This window comes from Leopardus geoffroyi, chromosome C1 (genome assembly GCF_018350155.1).
Source record: "Leopardus geoffroyi isolate Oge1 chromosome C1, O.geoffroyi_Oge1_pat1.0, whole genome shotgun sequence".
NCBI lineage: Eukaryota > Metazoa > Chordata > Mammalia > Carnivora > Felidae > Leopardus > Leopardus geoffroyi.
Genome location: NC_059328.1, coordinates 157,463,321 through 157,484,896, shown reverse-complemented (window position 1 = coordinate 157,484,896; position 21,576 = coordinate 157,463,321). Strand labels below are relative to the sequence as shown.

General features: G+C 43.9%; 1 protein-coding gene across 5 annotated transcripts in view; it reads left to right on the top strand.

Moving 5' to 3' along the window:
- The window catches only part of STK39 (serine/threonine kinase 39), a 324,651-nt gene that overhangs the window by 54,304 nt on the left and 248,771 nt on the right, over positions 1-21,576 (top strand). For all 5 annotated transcript variants that reach the window (XR_006712938.1, XM_045480088.1, XM_045480087.1 and 2 more), the window contains one exon: positions 18,752-18,864. Coding sequence is in view for 4 of the 5 variants with exons in the window: in XM_045480088.1 (XP_045336044.1) it covers positions 18,752-18,864 (113 nt within the window). In the remaining variant the exon portion in view is untranslated. The remainder of the gene's footprint in view (positions 1-18,751; positions 18,865-21,576) is intronic.

Sequence of the window (21,576 nt, the reverse complement as noted above, 5' to 3'; positions counted from 1 at the left end):
TAGTTTTACATTAACTGCATCCCGTAAGGCAAAGTGATTCCTCTTCCTTTCCTTTGTCTCCATTTCTTCCTTTCTGTCGTTTTTGTGAGGGCAGTCAATCCTTGGCCATCTCAGGGGAGTCATCCGGTTTCTGGGTAACCCAGGTTCCTCGATTTTCCCCTCCAACGGTTTCAGTTCTTCATGACTGGGTTGGCCAGGAAAGGACATCTGGTTTCTCCCCCACTTCCTCTCGATCCCCTCTTTTAGGCAGAACCCCTCTAACTCTTAGAGCTACGGTTCTCCACTGAGGGAGATTTTGACCTCCTCTTCCTGCACCCTCTGGGACATTTGTCAGTGTCTAAAGTTTGAGAAGCCCTGCCCTTGATCTAACGATGCCTTTTTTTTTTTTTTTTAATCTTGCCGGTGATGACATTATATAACTCCCCTGCCATTATTGTACTGTTCCTTGTCAGAAAGTTCATCTGCACGTCTAACCTCAGTCTCTTATGCTTCTCCATCATTTTCTGCATATGATCCTGTTCTCCCAGCCCGATCTCAGTTAACCGTTAAATTTGTCTTAGAACCTCATTTCTCTTTTCTTAATCTCTCCAGATGTTTTCCAAATTTTTCAAGTATTCTGTCCATTAAATTGTAGTAACCCCATCCAGAGAGAGCATTCTAGCAGTTTGGACACTGCTGCATACGATGGAAGTGGTTCTCTTTGGGGTGGAATTTTGGAGCAGAGGAACATGACTAACCGTGCAAATGACCAGTAGAATAACGAGAAAACTGAGACTTCCGCTTATCAGAGGGAGATTTTCCACAAATCTTTACTCTGTCACTTATAAAAAGTTTGATCTTGGGTCTGTCGTTTCCTCAGGCATAAAATGGGGATGAAATACTTCATAGGGCTGTTTGTAGTAAAAATGAATGGGATTACGTCCGTACGAATGACCATTAGCACTTGTGAGTAAATAGCACTTGTGATTCCATTCACCGTGTCCGTGACTTGTGTTGGAGAAAATAGTCCAGGCTTTGGGAAATCTACAGAGATAGTTTGAGTTTGATGGTGGTTTTCACGCTTTGTTTTGTAGAGGAATTCCCAGGGAGCTTATTGAAGAATACAGGTCCTCAGGCTACACCCCCCAGAGATTCTACTTGGGAAGTTTGACCAAATGCAGGCATTTTTCTTTTCCACAGTAGCTCAGGAGGGTCTGATACAGCCGGTTCACAGGTGACACTGGGAGAACTGGTGGCTGTGTGCCTACCAGGCAAGCATACAGGAGGGGCCTCAGCTTTCTCAGGAAGCCTCTCCTGTAGTTGTTTTCTGTTTCTCTGGGGCCCTTGACAGAGGATAATCTGTTAGGGCTGTTTCAAGCAGGACAAAACTGTTCTTTGTTCTTGCTTTAATGACAACTGGAGATATCTTTTTATTGGATGGTCTCCTTGAACATTATTTTGATTCAGAGTCCCAAGTCTTTTGGGAACCAATTCAGGAACCCAGGCTGGGAAAATCTCCTTGTTCATTGGCTGATGGAATTGTGATTTGGGGCGGGGAAGGAAGGTTGGAGGGCTGTAGTGTTTATTCTCAGTGGGGGTTAGAGGAGGCTTTGGGGAAAAAGAAGTGAAATGGCGGACAGGATTTCTCCCGGCTTCAAATTGCAGTCCTTTAGGAATGGGATAAAAACGACCAGATTCCATCCACTTGCAAATTATTTGTGTCTAGTTTCTTTCTTCTTTTGTCGAACTGTGCCTGGGAACCTAGAATATTGGCCGTATTCATATTTTACAGTTTCTTTTTTGCAGCTGAGGATGGTGTGTGGGGGCTGGGTCACTGAGTGGGCCCGTGATGACCAGAGCTCGCTAACTCCTGAACTGAATGTTTGTAGTTTCTTGACATAACGACAGAATAAACGTCCCAGGTTTGCCCAGAAATACATTTCACTGCTTCTCCTTGCCGCAGTTCTGGGTCTGTATGTGTTCTCAGAGAAATACCTTTCTGTGGGATACATTTTACCCACACTTTTCCGTTAGGCACAGCATCTCCCTGCTAGCTTAAGGTTTGGCCTCTGTGGTGTGGGCTGCGAATCTAAAATATTTAAAAAGAAAATCTTGGAAGGAATTTCCGTCATTTATTTAATAAATGAAAGTGTGAGGTAGAAATTAAAAGTCAACTGGGGAGTGTAATTGGAAAACGTAAACCATGTGAGACGTGCAGTTTTAACTCCTTGTTGGTATTCTGTGCCCCCCCCCCCCAAGAACTCATTTTAAGTCCTGTCAGTTGAATTTATTGAGTTTGAAACTGTGAACGTGAATCTTACATCAAAAGTGTATAGACCAAGAGTCAGGTTGTCCTGGGTTGGTGTTTTTCAATCCCACACATAGGTTGTTAGTAAGTCTTAGCCTACCTGAGCTACAGGAAATTGTTCTGTCTGATATTAGGTCTCTGAGCCCATGGCAGGTAGAAATTTCCGTGTATTTCATCATTATAAAACTAAGTAGAAGAAATTTAATTATTTATAAACCGGTACAAAAATAAAAGGTGAAAAAAATCATTAAATGCAGCACTTAACAAAATGGAAGGTGATTGTTTAATTAATGTTAAATGGTAGTAGAAAATGAGAAAGGATCTGCTTAACTGAATGGTTTTTTTTTTTTTTTATTCCAGTTTTAACTTATGGTATCCTTTAAATGCATTCGTTTTGGAGTTGAGGGTAGAATGGTAGTTGGGTATATGCTTGTGTCCTATAGACACAAAGGGTTATCCCTTTGAAATTATTATACAAAACTGAGAGAAAGGAGGATTCAAGTGCCCAGTCTTAGGGCTAACGGCGATAGTTTATGGTTCAGTAACCTGTTGGGATGTTGTGTTGCAACTAGTGTAATTATAAACATGTTTTAGAAACATGAGGGGTGCCTGGTGGGCTCGGTCGGTTAAGTGTCCAACTTCAGCTCAGGGCATGAGCTTGCAGTTTGTGGGTTAGGGCCCTGCATCAGGGTTCTCTGTGCTGACAGCTCAGAGCCTGGAGCCTGCTTAGGATTCTATCTCCCTCTCTCGCTCTCTGCCCCTCCCCTGCTCTCTCTCTCTCTCAAAAAAAGTGTGCTGAGTTCTGAGACTAGTGACATAGCATTTAATATTGCCAGTGATTGCTTTTTTTGTTTTTTTTTCCCCCCCTGCTTAATCAGGTGTAGCCCTTCTCACTTCTTAAATATTTTGATGCAGAGTTTTTGATACATAGATTTAAAAAACCCAGGAAAATATTACTTTAAAGATCAAGAGAGAAACTAAGGTAGATGGAAAATGGAACACTTATTTCATTGGCCCTGCTTGGTCACTTCGCTTCTCTCTGGAGAATATGAGGAATTGTAATGCATGTCAGATACCATCGTGAAACATGGTACGATGTCCAGAGACTCTCATAGCCCAGACACTTCCAAGACCCTGCTGACAGCTTCATTATTTCAAGTAATACTGGATATGGCTGAATACCAGTTGTCCAAAGAATTTGGACGTCCTTTTGGATTTTTTGTCCAGTGTAAGTCTTGGCAGAAGATGTGAAAGTCTGCATTGACATAATGCTAAAATACAGGGAATCATCATGGAATTCTTTAAAGTGGTGCTTCTTACCAGTGACTTTGAAGTACGATACAGTGTGTAAAACTGAACAGTTGTTTTAGTTATCCAGGATCGAGTTAAGGGGTCCCATGATGGGATCTCGCCTGTAGAATGCCATCTCTTTTTCTTCTTCAGACATTCTTCTGAAATGGTTGGACTCACAGGCTTAAGGATAGTGAGTAAAATACATGGAAAAGGTGAGATTCTGGTGTCCTAGGCTTTTGGGAGTCTCCACAGAGAGGCTGTTGCTGGCTTCCTTTTAAAGCTGAGAACAAACTTGAGTCGTGTCAGCCCCATCTCCTGTCTGCTACACGGTACATCCCTTTAAGTGTCAGAGTATCAAGGGGTATATTAAACATTTTCTGAAGTTAAAGCCCCCTGAGGCTCCCCTTGCCCCTCTGCTACTTTTAGCACTGCCTAAAATACAATGCCAGAGCAAAGACTCTGGGGGACAGCTGGGAGAGTGGCGATGACATAGCATGTCACACTTTTTAGCCATGCCTTGAGGGGTTAGGAAGCCTTAAAGAAAAGATACCTTTAGAATACAGGATGGTGTTCTCTCTCTAGATGACATTTATTTGTGTCATATATTTATGTAGTTACCCACACATGTTTAATTACAGGAAAACTATTTTAAGGTAGGACTGTACTTAAAGCATTCAGAGCTGTCTCCTGCAGTGTTTCATCTGTGGACGCTTACCTAGTGAAGACTGATAAGACTTTGGCAAAATCGACAGTGCGGAGAAGGTGATGGTCCTCTAAGTCCGTATTCCATTCACTCATTAAAAAACGAAACAAAACAAAAAACAAAAACGAAGACAGTGCACACTCTAGGGTGCAGGTTCAGCCCATTTCCTGTTGTGCTTTGTGAGTTAGTCTAGTATCCTAGGTAAATAATCCCTCAATGAAATTGATGTATTTCTTTTTACTCACTTGGTTTGGCAAATCATTGACAGATAAATGATTTTATAAGCAATTTCATGAGTTTACAGTGACTTTATAAGAGCCTTGAAGCTTCTGGGTTTGGCATTGTTTTAGCTTTTATTTGCACCAAAGGTGGGTTATCCCTTTGAAATTATTATACAAAACTGAGAGAAAGGAGGATTCGAGTGCCCAGTCTTAGGGCTAACAGCGATAGTTTATGGTTCAGTAACCTGTTGGGATGTTGTGTTGCAACTAGTGTAATTATAAACATGTTTTAGAAACATGAGGGGTGCCTGGTGGGCTCGGTCGGTTAAGTGTCCAACTTCAGTTCAGGGCATGAGCTTGCAGTTTGTGGGTTAGGGCCCCGCATCAGGGTTCTCTGTGCTGACAGCTCAGAGCCTGGAGCCTGCTTAGAATTCTGTCTCCCTCTCTCGCTCTCTGTCCCTTCCCTGCTCTCTCTCTAAAAAAATAAACATTTAAAAAAATTTAGAAACATGAAAAAATGTTTACAGTCTAACTCACAATGAAAACAACAGAACATGGAGCCATAATTATTATGACTATATGTATGTGAGTGTGTGTGTGTGTCTGAATAAGGAGTATTTCATGCAATCATGAAATAGTTGTGTTTGGGTAATGAGATTTAAAAAATTACTTAGAATACTCTTTGTCATTGCTGTTTAGCATGGTTTAATTATAAAGAAGGGAGGAAGAAAGCTTTCATTGGGCTGGTTAATTATTTCTTTTGAGCCTCCAAAAGAAAAAGAGTGGGATGGACAAAAAAAAAAAGCCTCCAAATACCAAATATTTATATTTCTTTTTCTGGTTTTAAAAAATGTTTCTTCATAGGAGGCAGTACACACAAATATTCATTTGTAGGAAAAGACTGAACAATTCTTTTTTCCCTGAAAACATCTCTTGAATATGCAGAAACTCTCCCGCCTCCCTTGCTTGCCTCTTCCCTGTAAATGAGGGCTGGGCTCAGCCTGGTTTCCACATCAGGCCCCTGCATCCTCACCCTTCGTGTTCTTGACTTTGGAGGTTGGTTGAGCACATGCATGGTGGCCCAAGCTTTTTATTTATTTTTTTTAATTTTTTTTTTCAACGTTTATTTATTTTTGGGACAGAGAGAGACAGAGCATGAACGGGGGAGGGGCAGAGAGAGAGGGAGGCACAGAATCGGAAACAGGCTCCAGGCTCTGAACCATCAGCCCAGAGCCTGACGCGGGGCTCGAACTCACGGACCGCGAGATCGTGACCTGGCTGAAGTGGGACGCTTAACCGACTGTGCCACCCAGGCGCCCCAAGCCCAAGCTTTTTAAATTATCCTCGGGAATAAGCAGAATGTGTTCGGGTGGAGGGATAGCTCTGGTGGTAGGGTTTTGGAAAGGGTGAAGGTGAACAGAGAATCAAGTCTATTTGTTATAAAATGCAGTGATGATTATTGTGGAGGTGATCATGTGTGCAGTTTTTTACTTCCTAAATGCCCTCCCCCTTCCCCCCCACCTCCGCCCGCCGAGTTAACATCTAATCAGTCAGCAAATCCTGTGGCTCTACCTCCAAATAGATCCCTAATCCAGTCACGTTTCTCCCTTTCCTCTTCATTCACCCTAGCTTTGGCCATTAATTTGTGCCTGCACATCTCTGGCAACTGCCTAACCAATCAAGCTGCATCTGCTCTTGCCTCACATTTACAACCTTATGTTAGAGTAGCCAGAACGAGCATTATAAAATGTGAGCCAGTAGTTCTTGCCAAAATTCTCCAGAGCACTTACTTTGGCCTGTAGGGCTCTCTTCTGTGTGTTTATTTCCCTGCCTACTGGTCCGACCATCTCTTTTTCCACCTGCCCTCTCCATCAACGAGCTCTAACCACACTACCCTTTTCTCTGTCCCTTGAGCTCTCCAGACTCATTTCCTGCCTCAGGCCCTTTGCATGTGCCGCCCCTCTTCTTGGGATGTTCCACCCACAGATCTTTGTGGCTCCTTCTCATCAGCCCAGATGTCACCCCCTCAGAGAGGCTTCCCTGCCCATCATAGCTCCAATGATCTTCCCACAAATTGCTGTAATATGTTTTATTTTGTCATAGCACTTATCACAGAATCAAAGTCTTATTCATGATTTTTGAAACAGTCTAGGCCTGTCACTTCAACAAAAATGTAAACTCTTGGAGGGCACGCACTTTTTGCTCTCTGCCTCTTTTCCAGCAACTTAAATAGTGGCCAGTATCTTGTTAGAAGCTCGATAAAGTCTTTTAAATAAATAAACAGACATGTAGTCTTTGTCATGTGATCGAGCAATAAGTTGAAGTTTGTTTCAACTCCAAGATGCTATTATTCTATGTGTATTGAAGGCACTGTTGCAGTTGTGCACAGGTGGTAGATCATGCGCTTTTGGGCGTTCTTCCCACTCCATTCCCATTAATGCCAGTGGAGTTGTTAGAACCTCTGTAGCCATTTTGGGGTCCTGACTGGGACTGGTATGCGTGAAGTAATGTGAAGCTAATGGATACACGAGGGGACTGAATATGAAACAGGGGCGTTTTCAGGACTTGGGTCCATACACTAGCGCTGGTGGGCCAACAGCTTGGAGCCTAGACCTGAGGCCCTGGCCGATAGGTTTTTCTTAAATTATGTGCAGGAGAGGTCATCTTGACAGTGAACAAAAGCACATTAAGAACGCAGGTAAACTGCTTTCTGAGAGCTTAGAGTTCAAGGTAGGGAGACATTAGTTAACCACAAACTTGACGGCAAACACAGAAAACTAAACACCTCCTATCATTTGTTGAGGAAACGACACAGGAAGGAGATGAAGGAGTTTCTCTCTTAGAAGATCAACTTAACAAGTACGTACCAATCAAAGCAGTCTAGCTGTTTAGAACAAGGTGCCAAGTGGATGACTACACGTCATATTGCAGCTCATGGCATCCTTCGCAGCCCTCCACAGACCACACATCTGCTTCCAGTTAGAGATGTGGTGGTCGATCTGGGGACCCGTGCCTCATGCCGGAGAAAGTACTCCCAAGAAACAAAGTTACTGTTTGTAATCATCCCTTTTCTTGAAATACCACACCAGGTAATCTGTATATGTTGAATTCAGACATAGTAGTGTTACTATAAAGTTTAATTCTTTAACGTATGTGAAATACAAGCATTTACAGTGATCTGGCTGTTCACCTTTGTTTACTGTGTACCCTTACTTACCCATAATATTTGGGGAATCATGTTTTTTGGATTAATGGAATACATTTCCAGGTAACTGGAGCCCAAGTTAATTTCAGCCACAGTTGCTGGAAATAGTTTTGAAGTTAAATTACACTTCGTCTCCTGAGGCAAGAAAGTAGAGTTGGCCTCATCTTTCATTTGTAGCCAGTTTCTGAAAATGTACCTGCAAAATCAAATAATAAACTTAAATGTTAAGGAGAAGAGTGTTGAATCTTCATTTCTGAAGAACTAAATACACATACAGTTACTAAGCAGGGTTCCCTGGAGAGGGATTTGCTCTCTCTGGACTCCTGCTGGCCAGGGAGCCCCTTCCCCAGGCTGGTTGGTGCCTCTTATCCTGGACTCCCCGGGCATATGCTTTCCTATGCTGCGCTTCCCAGGCAGCCACAGGGTATGGGGAGGTGGGTTGGGAGGTTCCTAGACTCTCTGCTCCTTTGTTAGGAGCTGGGCACCTGGCACCTTCATGGTGATTTGGGTCAGCTTTCTCCCCTGTGCTCTAGCAATTCAAAGTGTGGTCCATGGAGCAGCTGTGTCACATCACCCGGGAGCTCCCGCCCCAGATCTCCTGAGTCAGCATCTACAGTTTCATGGGACACCCAGGTGACCCCTCCATCGTCTGCACATTTTCCAATTCCTACATAGTTCTCTAATATTTTGGCCCTCAGCCTCAAAACCAGGGGAGGGAGCGTTCTCTTCTTGTCCCACCAGGCTCCCCCTGATGGCACCGTGGGATCCTTGCAGGCGCTTCCTTGTGGGGACCCGTGGGCTCCGCCGGTGGAGGCAGGGATTGACAGCATGCTGCTGCTTCCCTCAGGGCCTTAGTGGTGAGAAGTGCCCTTTGTGGGTCACTTCTTCATCTTCTTTGTTGCTTAGCTGTGCTCTGGGCCCCTTGGGATTGAGGAGACGTTGCTTTCCACCACTCTGAACCTTGGCATTCTTGTAATTAGCACTCCCTCATACCTCTTTTCTGCTGTCATTTCAGACTGTGGCATCATCCCCCACCGTCTAGGTGAAGAGCATGTCCAGAGAAAAGGGCAGGAAGACCTCTACCCTTTAGGGTTGCCCTTACCTCCTCTCGTGTGGCATATCTTGGGGGAGAACCTCAGGTTGCCAGGGGAGACCAGATAAACAGGAGTGGGATTATGAGTAAAGTCAAATCAGATGGAGAGGTGTGTGTGTGTGGGGTGGCATTAACATGAGTGGACATTTTTTTCCCTCTGTCCTTGAGCTAGGAGAATCGTTACTTGTTGCCTCATGGATGTGGTAGCCATGGATATTTACCAGAGAAGTGGATCTTGAACAAAGAATCATTTCCTTGCATAATTTTCTGTACACCCAATCATTGTAACATAAAAATTAGTTGTCGGTGCTGGCTACCAGGAATAGGGTTGCAAGAGGTGAAGTTAACTTCACAGGAAACTAAGTATCGGGGCTCTGTGGGAGCAGAGGTGATCCCAGGGGAAGGAGATAAAAAGACATTTTTTAAAGAAACTTCTAGTAGATCTAGTTTCTATCCAGGTGTCTGGGATAATCATACTGTTGATAATATTAATACAGTCAAAACATAATTAGCTACTTATGTGCCAGACACGTTCATTTATATTGTTATGTTTTTATGTAGTATCTCGCGTAATATTTACAGCCATCCTGTGAGGTAGTTACAATTGTCATTTCCTTTTTATAATTAAGGAAACTGAGGCACAGATGTACAAAGCAACTTGTCTAAGGTCATATAGCTGGTAGGGCTGTCTGGCCCTAGACTCCCACTCATAACTACTACGTGACCAAAAGACAATAGGATGGGGCAAGGGACCCCTGGGTGGCTCAGTTGGTTAAGCGTCCGACTCTTGATTTTGGCTCAGGTCATGATCTCATGGTTCACGAATTTGAGCTCCACATTGGGCTCTTTGCTGACAGTGCAGAACCTGCAGAGGGATTCTCTCCTTCTCTCTCTGCCCCTCCCCCACCCCCACTCTCTCAAAGTTTAAAAAAAAAACTGTGATTGTTAAAAAAAAAAAAGTAGAATGGGGCTGGGTTAGGGTTGTAAGTACAGAGTGAACATTTTGGGAGTGTTAGATATTAAAAGAGTCATTTTAGGAGTTGTGTTTGGAAACAGAATGAATGAGAATTAAAAGAACAAGGCTGGCCCTTGCTAGGCGGAGCTTGGAATAAGCACCAACCTCTTGTTGGAGCTGATGGACATCATACTCCCTTGGCTCCTTATTAAGTGATTGTCTCTAAGCACCAGACAGACCTACCTAGATGGGCTTGTGTGTTGGGCTGTTACTCAGCAAACTACATTCCTCCTCTGCCTTCTGTTTCCTGGTTAAGCTCTGCTACTAGGGGCTGCTGGAGGGCTTCTGGGAGGCTGGAGGAGGCAGAAGGGACATGATTCACTCCATTTCTTTGCTGTGTGCTTGTCAGCCTCGTTCCAGAAAGGGTCTTTCACTCTGCTAGCCACCGTTGGTACCTGTCTCCAGCTCCTTGCTACATCCTAGAACCAACCTCCTGGACCCCTTGGAGAATCCATCACCTGGCCGTCCTCAGGAGTTTGAGTCCCAGCCCTGCGTGGACCTTCACAGAGGGTCCTGAGAGGCCAGCCACTTGTCCCTCAGAGGTCTGGTCCCAGCTCTGTGGGTCTCCTCCTCTCAACTGTTAGATTCTGATAACCCCACTTCCTCCCTTTGATTCCCCACTGTGCCCCCCTCCCCACCTCCAGCGGTGGGAGCTACTTCCTGCAGTTTTGCTCTATTACTCAGTCTTCTCATTTGTTTATATCAAATAGTATCAGTTGCAATACCTAGCATTGTTTCTGTATTTCTAACTGGCCCCTGACTGATAAATCTTCCTGTGTCCTGGCAGGGGAGGGGAGAGGCAAGCTGATACCCAGAAACCATGTTTTTCAAATTTGAGAGTATAGGGGGCTCACCAGAAAGGCTTGTTAAGTAGACACATATCCCTCCAGTTTTAATCATTCTGATGCAATAGGTTGGATATGGGCTGTTTTTGAAACAGACATCTTAGATGTTCCTGATGTAGTTACTCTGTCTCAGAGGCTTTGAGAAAATCTACCCCAATCCAGGGCCTTCTCATGGGGCTATTTCTTAGGTCTGGGCTTTTCCTGGGGTCTAGAAACAAATTTTACTAATTTTTTTATAGGATGGGTGCTATATACTAATCTTTGTCCCAAGGCCACCAAGGTTGTACATTGTCCCTGGAGGCTGAACAGCCAACCTTGTTTAGCCCAGTGAGCTAGGATGCAATTAACTGGGAGAAAGGAGCTTTTTCCCTTAATTGTGCATTGTCCACTTGTCAGGCCTGGCACATCCAGGTTGGTGTCCATTTAGAGAGGTTCCTTTTTCTTGTTCGTACAAAGGCAACATGCGTGTAGCTGACATAGGATGGATAGGACTGACCTTGAAGTAGAGACAGCCCCTTCTTTTTCATGTGCAGCCTTTCCCGTTTCCAGGTGGCTTAAGGTTGGAGCAGTGAGGAATGGGAGACACCCTGTTAGAACAGGACACTTGTGTCTTTTGGCCTTTGCCAGTGGGTGTATCTGTTTATCTGTATGAATAGCAGTGGACATTCCTCTGTGGAATGTTGGCTTCCGTTTGATTGATTTAATCAGTAGAATGAGTGGGTTTTGCTGGGAGGGGTTGAATTGCCCCCTCAGAGCAGAACAGGAAGTTTTTCAATCCTGCCAGATCATGGGGCTTTGGGTTTGCAGGGGACAAGGACTTGACTTCGACCTTTAAATGAATATAAAAAATCCAGTTTGCTCTGCAGGAACGTGTCCCTCTTGCAGTCCAGGGCCTGACGCAGTGGTTCCTGGGGCGGATTTGGAGGACTGCTGGTGGCTCCGTCACCTCTTCACACTGTTACGTGTTTTATGTCACTACTTTATTCTCAGGTGGAATCATCAGAGGCCCTACTTTAGCTTTTGCCTCATTTTGTGTAGCTCCTTTGTGCTGATCGGTGGCCCGGGGCTTCAGTTTTTAAAAACTGAGGTTCCTGACCCATTCTGGTGGCACACTGCTCTTCAGTATGAGCTTTCCTGTGACATTTGACTCCATAATTAAAACAGGTGTTCTGCGGATCAGAAATGCCTTCAGGCAGATAGGCTCCCTAGGCCTGTTCTTGAAGTTAACTGCCACTATCCACCGACTGCCTACTCAGAACGCACACGACAAGCGGTTCAGAGATAACAACTTTGAGTAAAATTGCACTTCCTCCTCGCTTCTACATTGTATAGTTGGCCAGGGCCTGGTGTTCTTTGTGGAGAACACAGCTTCACCTCCCTTGTGGATAGGTGGCCTCCCCAGGGATGGGTTGACGTGAGCTTTGATTCACTTAGCAAACGCTTACTGAAGGCCTCCTGCTCCAGGCAGGGACCTCATAGGAAGGGCTGATTCGAGGAGTAATACGGCAGAGGAAGAGCGCTCCAGGCTCATGGAAGTACTAGGATGAGGCCGCACTAATCCTGGTCCTCGGGAGCAGAGAGGAAATGACTAACTCACCTGCGGTTGTTGGAGAAGGCAGGTCTCAGGCGATTCCCCACCAATCCCTGGGGCTAGGTTATCAAAAGCACCTGCCCCTTGGAAAGAGGATGTTCTTTTTCTTAGCAAATAAATGCACATTCACAGAGAAAGACATTTCCTCCAAGTCAGCATCAGGGCTAGAATCCTAGAAGAGTTTAAGCTTTAAGGGGTCTAACCCCTAAATGAGTGCTCTTCAGACTAATAAAGTTTTTTTTTTTTTTTAACTGGCAAGTAATCATATTCAAAGAGTGCTTTTTTTTGAATCTACTGTATATCATTAAGAAAACAAAAAATGTCTATGAGTAAATCCCAGTATGAATCATATTGAATTCAGTGGGAGTCTGTTTTTTTTAATAATTCCTCATCGTGTACTTACCACTCCTCTTTAACCAGATGCCTAGAATTTACACCCCCCCATATTTATTATTGATTTTATTTATATCAGGTAATCCCAATCCATGTACTTTCTGAATTTAGTAAGTGTAGTATAGGGTTTGTTTGTTGTTGTTTTTTTCCCCTAATTGTTGCTTTAGATGTAGCTTGAGTTCCAAGGTGAGTTTATTGACATTCTCTTCAATTTGATTCCACATCCCAGTTCCCCTCTATCTCTCTTAAGATCAGATCCCCAGGCTACTTTTTGTTTTTCTGTGGCATTATCAGATGGTTCTTGCTGAGTTATATACAAGTGCTGCTTTTCTTTGGTGAGGTCTGTGACCTCTAAAGGTTCCAACAAGCCAGGCTTTCTCGGGTAAGTTACCGTAGTTTGTCCAGATCAGTGGTGAAAGGTAAGGATATTTGCTCAGTGGTCATTTCTCCACCTCACCCTGGTTGCCTGCCTGCCTGTCCGTCCTTCCGTCCTGCCTTCCTCCCTTCTTCCCTCCCTCCCTTCCTCCCTTCCTCCCTTCCTTCCCTCCTTCCATCTGTGTGAGCTCTGAATCTCCTCTAGTAATCCCAGAAGGTGGGTCTACCAACTGGTTCTTTTGATGGAGGCAGAAATCCGTAACTCAGGAGGGTCCCCTGCTTGTAGCTTGCTTGAGAAATGTGGCCTTGCTGTGTGCTGCCTGGTGTATACACGCAGTCTATACCCTTTATACACACAGGCTTAGCAGTAGTGTCTTGTTTTGTTAAGGAATCCATATAGCGAATTACCATATAGCGAATGAGACATAACCCCTGTCTCATTGTTTCTGTTCTGTGTGTTTGACTTGAGAGCTTATTGTGCTGTTCCTTTCACGTAGGATGCACCAAATAACAGGCAAATAGCCCTGAGAGTTTTCTCTTTGTGGGAAATAGTAGGACGAGGTGGATGGTAACATGGTGACATGTAGTAAATCAGTTTGGGCCCATGTCCTGAGTATGTGCATATGTTACGTTGAATCAAATGTGATCATTTTTGTTCTGGAAGAATGGCAACTTCATATGTGTAAGCTAATAATTTACAAACTGGACCATCAGGTAAGGAAGGGTGCACCTTTGAAGCCAAATAGTAGTAACACAGGGAGGCAAAATACAGAGTGCAGCAAGCTTTTATGTGATTCGTAATGCTTTTGTATTTAAAAACATTAATTGCTAACCTTATCATATTAGGAGATCTCAAGCAAAATTCTGAGTTTTCAGCTTCTCTGCAAAAATTGGAATCTTGGTGTGCTAGGTCAGCAAGCTTCCGTGGTGACATTAGTGGAGGCAGAATGGCAGCTGTGCCCCTGCAGAACTCACGTGTGTGTCCATTCACTCACTGGCCAGCTTCTGGCTCTCGTGTGACCTTGACTGGCCTCGTGGGCTTTGAGGTTGGGCACATGATATAAATAGAACACATAGAGTAAGTTGGATAAACAGAGAATTGGAAGGAGTCATCTGCCGGACCAAAGCCATTTGTTTGGTTTACTATCTACCACCAACCAGCACATCCAAAAAGAAAGCCTGATACAGCTCTGGACACTATTCACTGAGGAGGGACAGGGAAGCGTAATTAAAGAGTTCTTTCCTGTGCTAAGAGATGGGCAAACTCTTGTTAAAAGTTTTGGCTTGGTGCTCCTCATTTAAGTAGGATGTGATGACAGCTTCCTTCCACCGGCCACCATTCATGTTATAGGCTAACATATCTATTTTGTTTATTTTTAAAATCCTGACATACTCATGAGGAGAGGTTACTGGACAATTGACCACATCCTAACTTTAACATAAGGAAATATATATTAGTCTAATATATATAAGTCTTTAACATAAAGACTAAAACATATATTTTTGGAGCACCTGGGTGGCCCAGTCGGTTACGTGTCAGACTTTGGCTCAGGTTTGTGAGGTTTGTGGGTTTGAGCCCCGCATCCGACTCTGTGCTGACCACTCAGAGCCTCAGGCCTGCTTCGGATTCGGTGTCTCCCTCTCTCTCTCTGCCTCTCCCACGTTCATGCTCTTTCTCTTTCAAAAATAAACATTAAAAAATTTTTTTAATAAAAAAAGACTAATACATATATTTTAAAGTACCAGATCTTTATTGCTACATTATTCATATTGGGCAGAAAACTGGAAATAAAGAGAAGAAGACTGATCAATAGAAGAAGGGCTGAATAAATTATGGTACACCAACATCATGAAATATGTAGCATTGCAACAACAAATTGGCAGGACACCAGTTGACTTGGAGGGATTTCCCTGAATAGTATACTTGCTTAAGATTTAATTAGTACTTCCTATGTAGGAACGGTTCTAAGGGCTTTCCATGCATTAACTCATTTGATCCTCATAGCTGCCCTGTGAGCCCTGTGAGCCCATCATACAAATGAAGAAATTGAGGCATGGAAAAGTTAAGTAAATCATCCAAGGATAAGCATTTGTTTGTTTTTTTATATTTAAAAATGTTTTTATTTTATTTTTGAGAGAGAGCGAGGGCAAGTGGGGGAGGTCAGAGAGAGGGCGGTGGGGAACAGAGGATCCCAAGCAGGCTCCATGCTGAAAGCAGAGTGCAATGCAGGACTCAAACTCAAAAACTGAGCCATAAGATCATGACCTGAGCTGAAGTCAGATGCTCAACTGACTGAGCCACTCAGGAGCCCCCAAGGATAAGCATTTAGTATGTGGCAGGCCTAGGTTATGAACTCATGCAATCCAGATTGAGATTTTTAAAAATGATTTTTAGGTTATGTATCAAAGTACATTATAAGTAATAAGTTTAGCTATAGAATATTAATTCATAGTTATTTCAGAATTCTCTGGATTCTTCTATTTTATTATGTTCAACTCATTATGTTGTCTCAGACCTTAGAAATCACTTAGTCCTCTGGTTTTCAAACTTAGCCCTCCTCTTTCCCTCTTTAAACCAAGTGAATCTTCCTGGTAAGCAGAATGATACTTAGTACTGACATGGAACGACTTTGCCTTCTCTTTTGCCCTGGGGTGAGTGCAAACTATAGATACAGTCTATGTCCTTTACATTGCAGGTACAGAAGTGCATTGCAGAGAGAGAGCCTAATATTCATTGAGTTGATGTTTCCAGGGATGTAATTAGGCCTCACAGGTAGATTTTATTATGCCCATTAAGGAAACTGAGATTTAGAAATTAGGAAACAGGAAATTGTTACCAGAGTTGCATAGGATATTTATTGAACCTTCTCTTCTAGGGTCTTCCTTACCTAAGGTTTGGGAGCTACTGTGGCCTACTGGAGGCCCTTCAGTTGAATGTTGTCTTAGCTAGCGCTTAACTCGATTAGGCAGCTGTTGAGAATGTCTAATTTGTAGGGCATTATTTACCACAGGTGATAGTGGGGCAGAGACATAGATGGATAATGAAGATGGCTTTTTTGTATTAATCAGCTTGGGCTCCTGTAACAAAACACTGTGGCCTGGGTGCCTCAAACAACGGGAATTTATTTCTCACAGAAGTCCCGATCGGGTGCTTTCTGGTGAGAGTGCTCCTCCCTTCCCTTTCTCATCCATAATGCCAGGGACTGGACTTGACGGTCCTTAAGGCTTCCTGCCCCTCTCTCATTGCTCTTGATCTCTCTTGTGGTTGAAGGCAATCTTTGGAGTCAAAGAGGTCTAAATTGACCAGTGGGTGGTTGCGTGTGTTCATGCTATGACAGTCATCTCAGGTGCGTTCTCTCTAGAGATGAGAAGGTGCCACTTGTTTTCCAGCCACTCACAGTTAAGTAGTAGCACCTCTGAGGTTGTTCAACTCTATACAAGACTTTCCCTACCACTGCCTCTCTTTCCAGAATTCTTATTTTTGTCCACATGCTTGCATATGTCTGTGGAAGGCAGGAGACTTTTTTTTTTATAGTCAAGGACTTAAAAGACTATGGGAGGCAGTCCCCTTTTACAGGCACTTGTGTTATCCCTTCTGGGAATCTGTTTTCATCTTTCCTGTTTTTCAGTTCCACTGCTTTGAAGTGTTCTGGGATGTGAATTAAGAATGGAGAGTGGAATTGGGGAGAGTTTTACAACAGGTAGAGCTGAGAATGGCTTCCCATTAGCAGCTCGTTAAAGACGTTTGTTGATTTCTCTGCTGGATACCAGGCCCAGTGCTAACCAGCTACTTATCACTTTCTCTGTGGCTCCGCCAGTGATGGTCTCTTGTTCTGGAGACCTTGACTGGAAAGTACACTTTGCTATCAGTAGGGCTCTTTGTAGTATTTGGCTCTGATATCTAGAGCATTCTGGATTGAACCCAGCATGCTGTGTGATCTGCAGGGCCGAGGCCGACGTGGTAGGACTTGGAATAGAAGCTGATGGAGCAGGCAGTGAGATTAGGGACAGGGAGGCCCTTTTAACGACCTCTGACAACAGCACTCTGTCCTTGAACGAGAGAGTAAGGCTCACTTGAATCTTCCCTCTAGGTGGTTTCTCTTTTGTTCAAGCATGGAGGACATTTTTTTCTGGTCCTATAAGGCCAGGACAAGTGAGGAAGGGAAACGTGGGCTCTGGCCTATGGGAAGCAGGGAAGAGCATGGAGCTTGGAGTCTGGCAGACTGACTCAGACCCCGGCCCAGGCACTTGGCTGCGTGGGCAAGTTTTCCAAGTCCCAGTGTTCTCACATATAAAATGAGGCTAGGAACAAAAAGTGAACAGGCTTGTAATGACAATTATTGCATGAGTAGAGATACCATACAGGGGGTGGTTAGTATATGGAGATTTTCTTTCCCAATGAACACAGGTTGGACTTCCTGGAATGGGAGTCTTGAAGTTTTGGAGCTTAGGGTGATCTGCTTGGGATACCAGGTCCGGGGGCCAGAGCTGACGTTGAGACCACAGGAGGAAAGAAAGGGCAGAATCTCAGCTCTGAAGACACCCACTTGGGCATTTCCTTGGCGTGGGAAAGCGTTGACTTGTACTAGAAATGTTGTCCCTGTCTGTCACATCTGTAAGGAAAGCGAATACTGATCTCCCTTCTGTATTGCCCAAAGCTGCCCCCGCCCACATCTTATGATATTTGATGAGTCATTCGAGAAGTAGCCCTGGAAGAAAGGCTTTAAGGAGAAAGGTAGATGGTCAGATCTGACCCTCTTTTACACAGTCCTGGGCCTAGGCTGTTTCTCTCTTTGGCAGTCTTGCAGGGGTAGAGGATTTATGTGATCAGAAGGAGGGTTTTGGTATTCTCTGCAGAAGTGAGATGCCTTAACCCAGAGGTCTTTTTGCCCCTGTGGAATATAAATCGGATTAGGAGCTCTTTGTGCTCTGCCACAAATCACTACACGTCTACATTTTGCTCTTATAAAATATGGATAATGACATGACTCTGTCTCCTAGGAGTTTGAGTGCATTAGCTAACGATCATGAAACCTTAGAAATAGGAAATTCATATGAATGCCGAGAGCTTTTGTAATTACACATTTGCATCACTCGCTTGGCATCCTTGAAAGTCGTGCTTTCAACACGTGCTTTCAACACGAATACTTGGGTTGATTCCTGTTCTTCTAATTGTAGAGCAAGGGCAGAAGAAAGGAGCTCAAAGAACACTCAGAGCAGATAAGTTGTCACAGCATCTCGTGGAAACCCTGAAGTAGCTCAAGCTGTAGTGGTTTGGCTTGGGCTGAAGTGGAAGAAGCGCTTGAGATATTTTAAGGGCACTGAAGTTAGAGAATACTGGGAGCCAAGGATGGTAATGGCCTCCACGCAGTGTTGTGCTCAGACGCTCATGTCTCTTGTCCCTGTGACCTCAGACCCGTCACTTGGTCAGCCTTTGTCCTGGGCGGCAATACACCTGCCATATGAAAGTGGGCTTTTTCAATGTGGGTCGCCCTCCTGGGTACAGATACTGTTTTTGTAGCCTGTAGAACAGTCCACATTTTCCCTTTTCTCCCACAGAGGATTATTTTCAGATTTAGAAACTCTTTACAAAGATGTCAGAAGGTAATGTTCTGAATACCTTGAGGAGAAGACTTTTTAAAAAATAGGTATTTGTTTATGAAGGGGGTGACGAACATTAACCAGACAGCATGCCCCTTGATAGCTGATGTTGTTTTTATTTCGTTTCAGGCAGTGGAGCTACTGCTGTGGTCCAGGCTGCCCTTTGCAAGCCCAGGCAAGAACGTGTAGCCATAAAGCGGATCAACTTGGAAAAATGCCAGACCAGTATGGATGAGCTATTAGTAAGTAAAAAAGCGAAGGATCCCTGCTGGTTGCTCCTCGTCACTTATGGGTGTGTGGAGATGGGCCAGAGAAACAGGAGAAAGGAGAGCAAAGGCAGCTTGGTGTTCTCTCCTATTTGGACACACGTGTTTCTTGGAAAGCAGCCCACACCGCGTTTCCTCCCCTGCTTAATTATATCGTACCTGATGATGGTGTTGTATAGCGTATGACTTACTTTGCTTTGACAAGCAGGATTTTGTTCAGTCCTCATAATTCCAGGGTGGGGATGGTCTCAGTGCTGACGACTCTATTTTGGAAAAGCAGGGAGCAGACGCAGTTAGCTGACCTAAGGCCACGTGATACTGCAAGTGCCGAGCCGGGTGGAGAGCTTCTGGCCCTCTGTCTAGAATCATGACACAAACAGGAATTACTCTCCAAACAGTTTGTCGGCCATTGTGCCTTTCAGAAATTACAAAATGACCTACACGTGTCAGGTATTCAGAATACTGCAGGGTGGCTTGGGTTTGGCTAACAAGAGCAGTCTGTTTCTCGTACGTGGCACCGTGTACCTCTTACTCTAAATGAAGTACGTACATTACGTAAATGATTGGAGCTTTTCAGTGTGGGTATGACTATAGTAGCACTGGTTGGTTGCAGGAACATTTGCTCTTGGCTTAACTGACTCATTATTAAATGAACAGCTTGGCAAATGGTTATTAGTTGCCCGGCAAACTGTGAAGGGTTTGAGAGTTTAATCTCATAAATATAGTTGTCCTTCTGCCTGCCAATTTTCTTTTTTCTTTTTTTTTTTTTTCCTTTTGGCCATTTATTTGAGGATAATAGGAAACTGCAGTGGAGGAGTTAACTGATTGGTTATCCCAACCCTAATCCCAGGACAAATATTAGTACGACAGCTCCACACAAGCTACAAAGTATAATGACATTTGGCTCCAAATGAAGAAGCCTTTTGTTGTGTTCTACATTGGGAATGGAATGCCATTAACAAGAGCTTTTTGTCTTTACTCAGAATATAGCTTTTATTTCAGGCTTAATTACAGCACACTATAGTATAAATTAAGTACAAGGATAAAGCTGTACTTTTCCAGATCTGTTTGGCCTCACATTTTAAATTAGGCTACACAAGGCATAGATTTCACTGGGATTGAAGCGACAGATTGCCAGCTAACTCAGATTAAAGGAAGGGCTACCACGATTTAATGTTAATTTCAGAAAGAAAGAAAGAAAGGAAGGAAAGAAGAAAGAAAGAAAAGAAAGAGAAAGAAAGAAACGGAGGGAGGGAGGGAGAAGGAGGAAGGGAGGAAGGAAGAAAACGCCCCAAATTCACAGAATTTGCATGTATTTAAGGCTTTTTACCTTCTTCAAAATATCAGCTGTGCTTTGCTCTTACTGAAATTATTGCTGCATCCTTCTGTTGCTTGTGATCACAGCGACCAATAAAATTGTGCCTTCGTCACCTGACCAATTTTGAAGGTCACTTTTCCCAAGTGGAAAAAGCACTTAACAAACTGTGGGGAGAGTCGGGTCCTGCTTCTGCCACCAACTTATTTTCTACCTTTGGTCAAGTCATCTAACTGTACTGCACTATTTAGAAAGAGAGATGGGTTGGAAAATCTCTAAGATCCCTTTATAGGTGTCCTCAGATTCTGAGTCTATACTGAGTACACACTAATTAAAAAAAAAAAAAAAAAAAAAAAAAAAGATTGGGAGTACATTTCCATATGCCCTGTCTGGAAATACCACTCACACATTTGCTCGTGATGACTGTATTTGACTGTGGCGCTCTGTTGGAGGTCCCATGGCCATCCTGTTGGTACCAGCAGAATATTTACACATGGTCTGTATGAGGCCTGTGCGCATTTGTGTCTGACAATTCCAGAACCAGCCTTCTGGGCAGACGCAGTGGTTCCTGATCTCTACCAAGCCCCAAACTGCCCCAGGTCTCCACGTTCTCCCTCTGTTGGCTTCTAGTCAGCAGTCCCCTGCCAGCAATGGAAGTTACAGGAGGGTCCTAGTGGAGGCAGCAGGGTGGGGGAGAATGGAGGGGAGGGTGGGCAGTCCACGCCCTTTCCTGTTTCCCTGAGAGCAGGACCAGTAACAGTGGCATTTGGAGATAGTGCTTGTAATTTGGGCATAGCTGCACATGTAAGGACTGGGGCTTTTCTGGCTTTGTGCTTGTCTCCGTTAATCTGAGGTTTTAGGAGTTATGAGTTTGCTTATTAGCAGTTAGTTTATTTATCTCATTCTTTTTCCCCTCTTAGTTCCCATGTTGTGTTAAGAAAGCATAGTGTATGTGTATAATTATCCACTTTTCATTTGAAAGGTGTATTGATTTCTTGTGTCGATCTTTCCTTAACCTGGAGCCTTTGACCTTTTGATGTCTTGATATTTCTAGAGATGGGGGGCGGGGAATGGCTATGGTTCTTTAGGATGTTTGTCCTTTGCAAACAAAAAGAAATGGAACTTACAGTATGGACTGCCTAATGTTGCCAGGCTTTGTGGCCCAGCTGTTGGCACACGAGATTGTGTGGAGCGAAGTTGGTGTAATCCTTTTGATTTCTAATACTGCTGTTGCTCGTACTTTTATTATCTCTGCGGGTTCACATTTTGGCAGTGTTTGGACATCCGGCATCCTAATAATCCTTTAATTCCCTGTGTGTGTATGTGTGTGTGTGCACATTATGTATAGGTCACTGCTCTGCATCATTTAACAA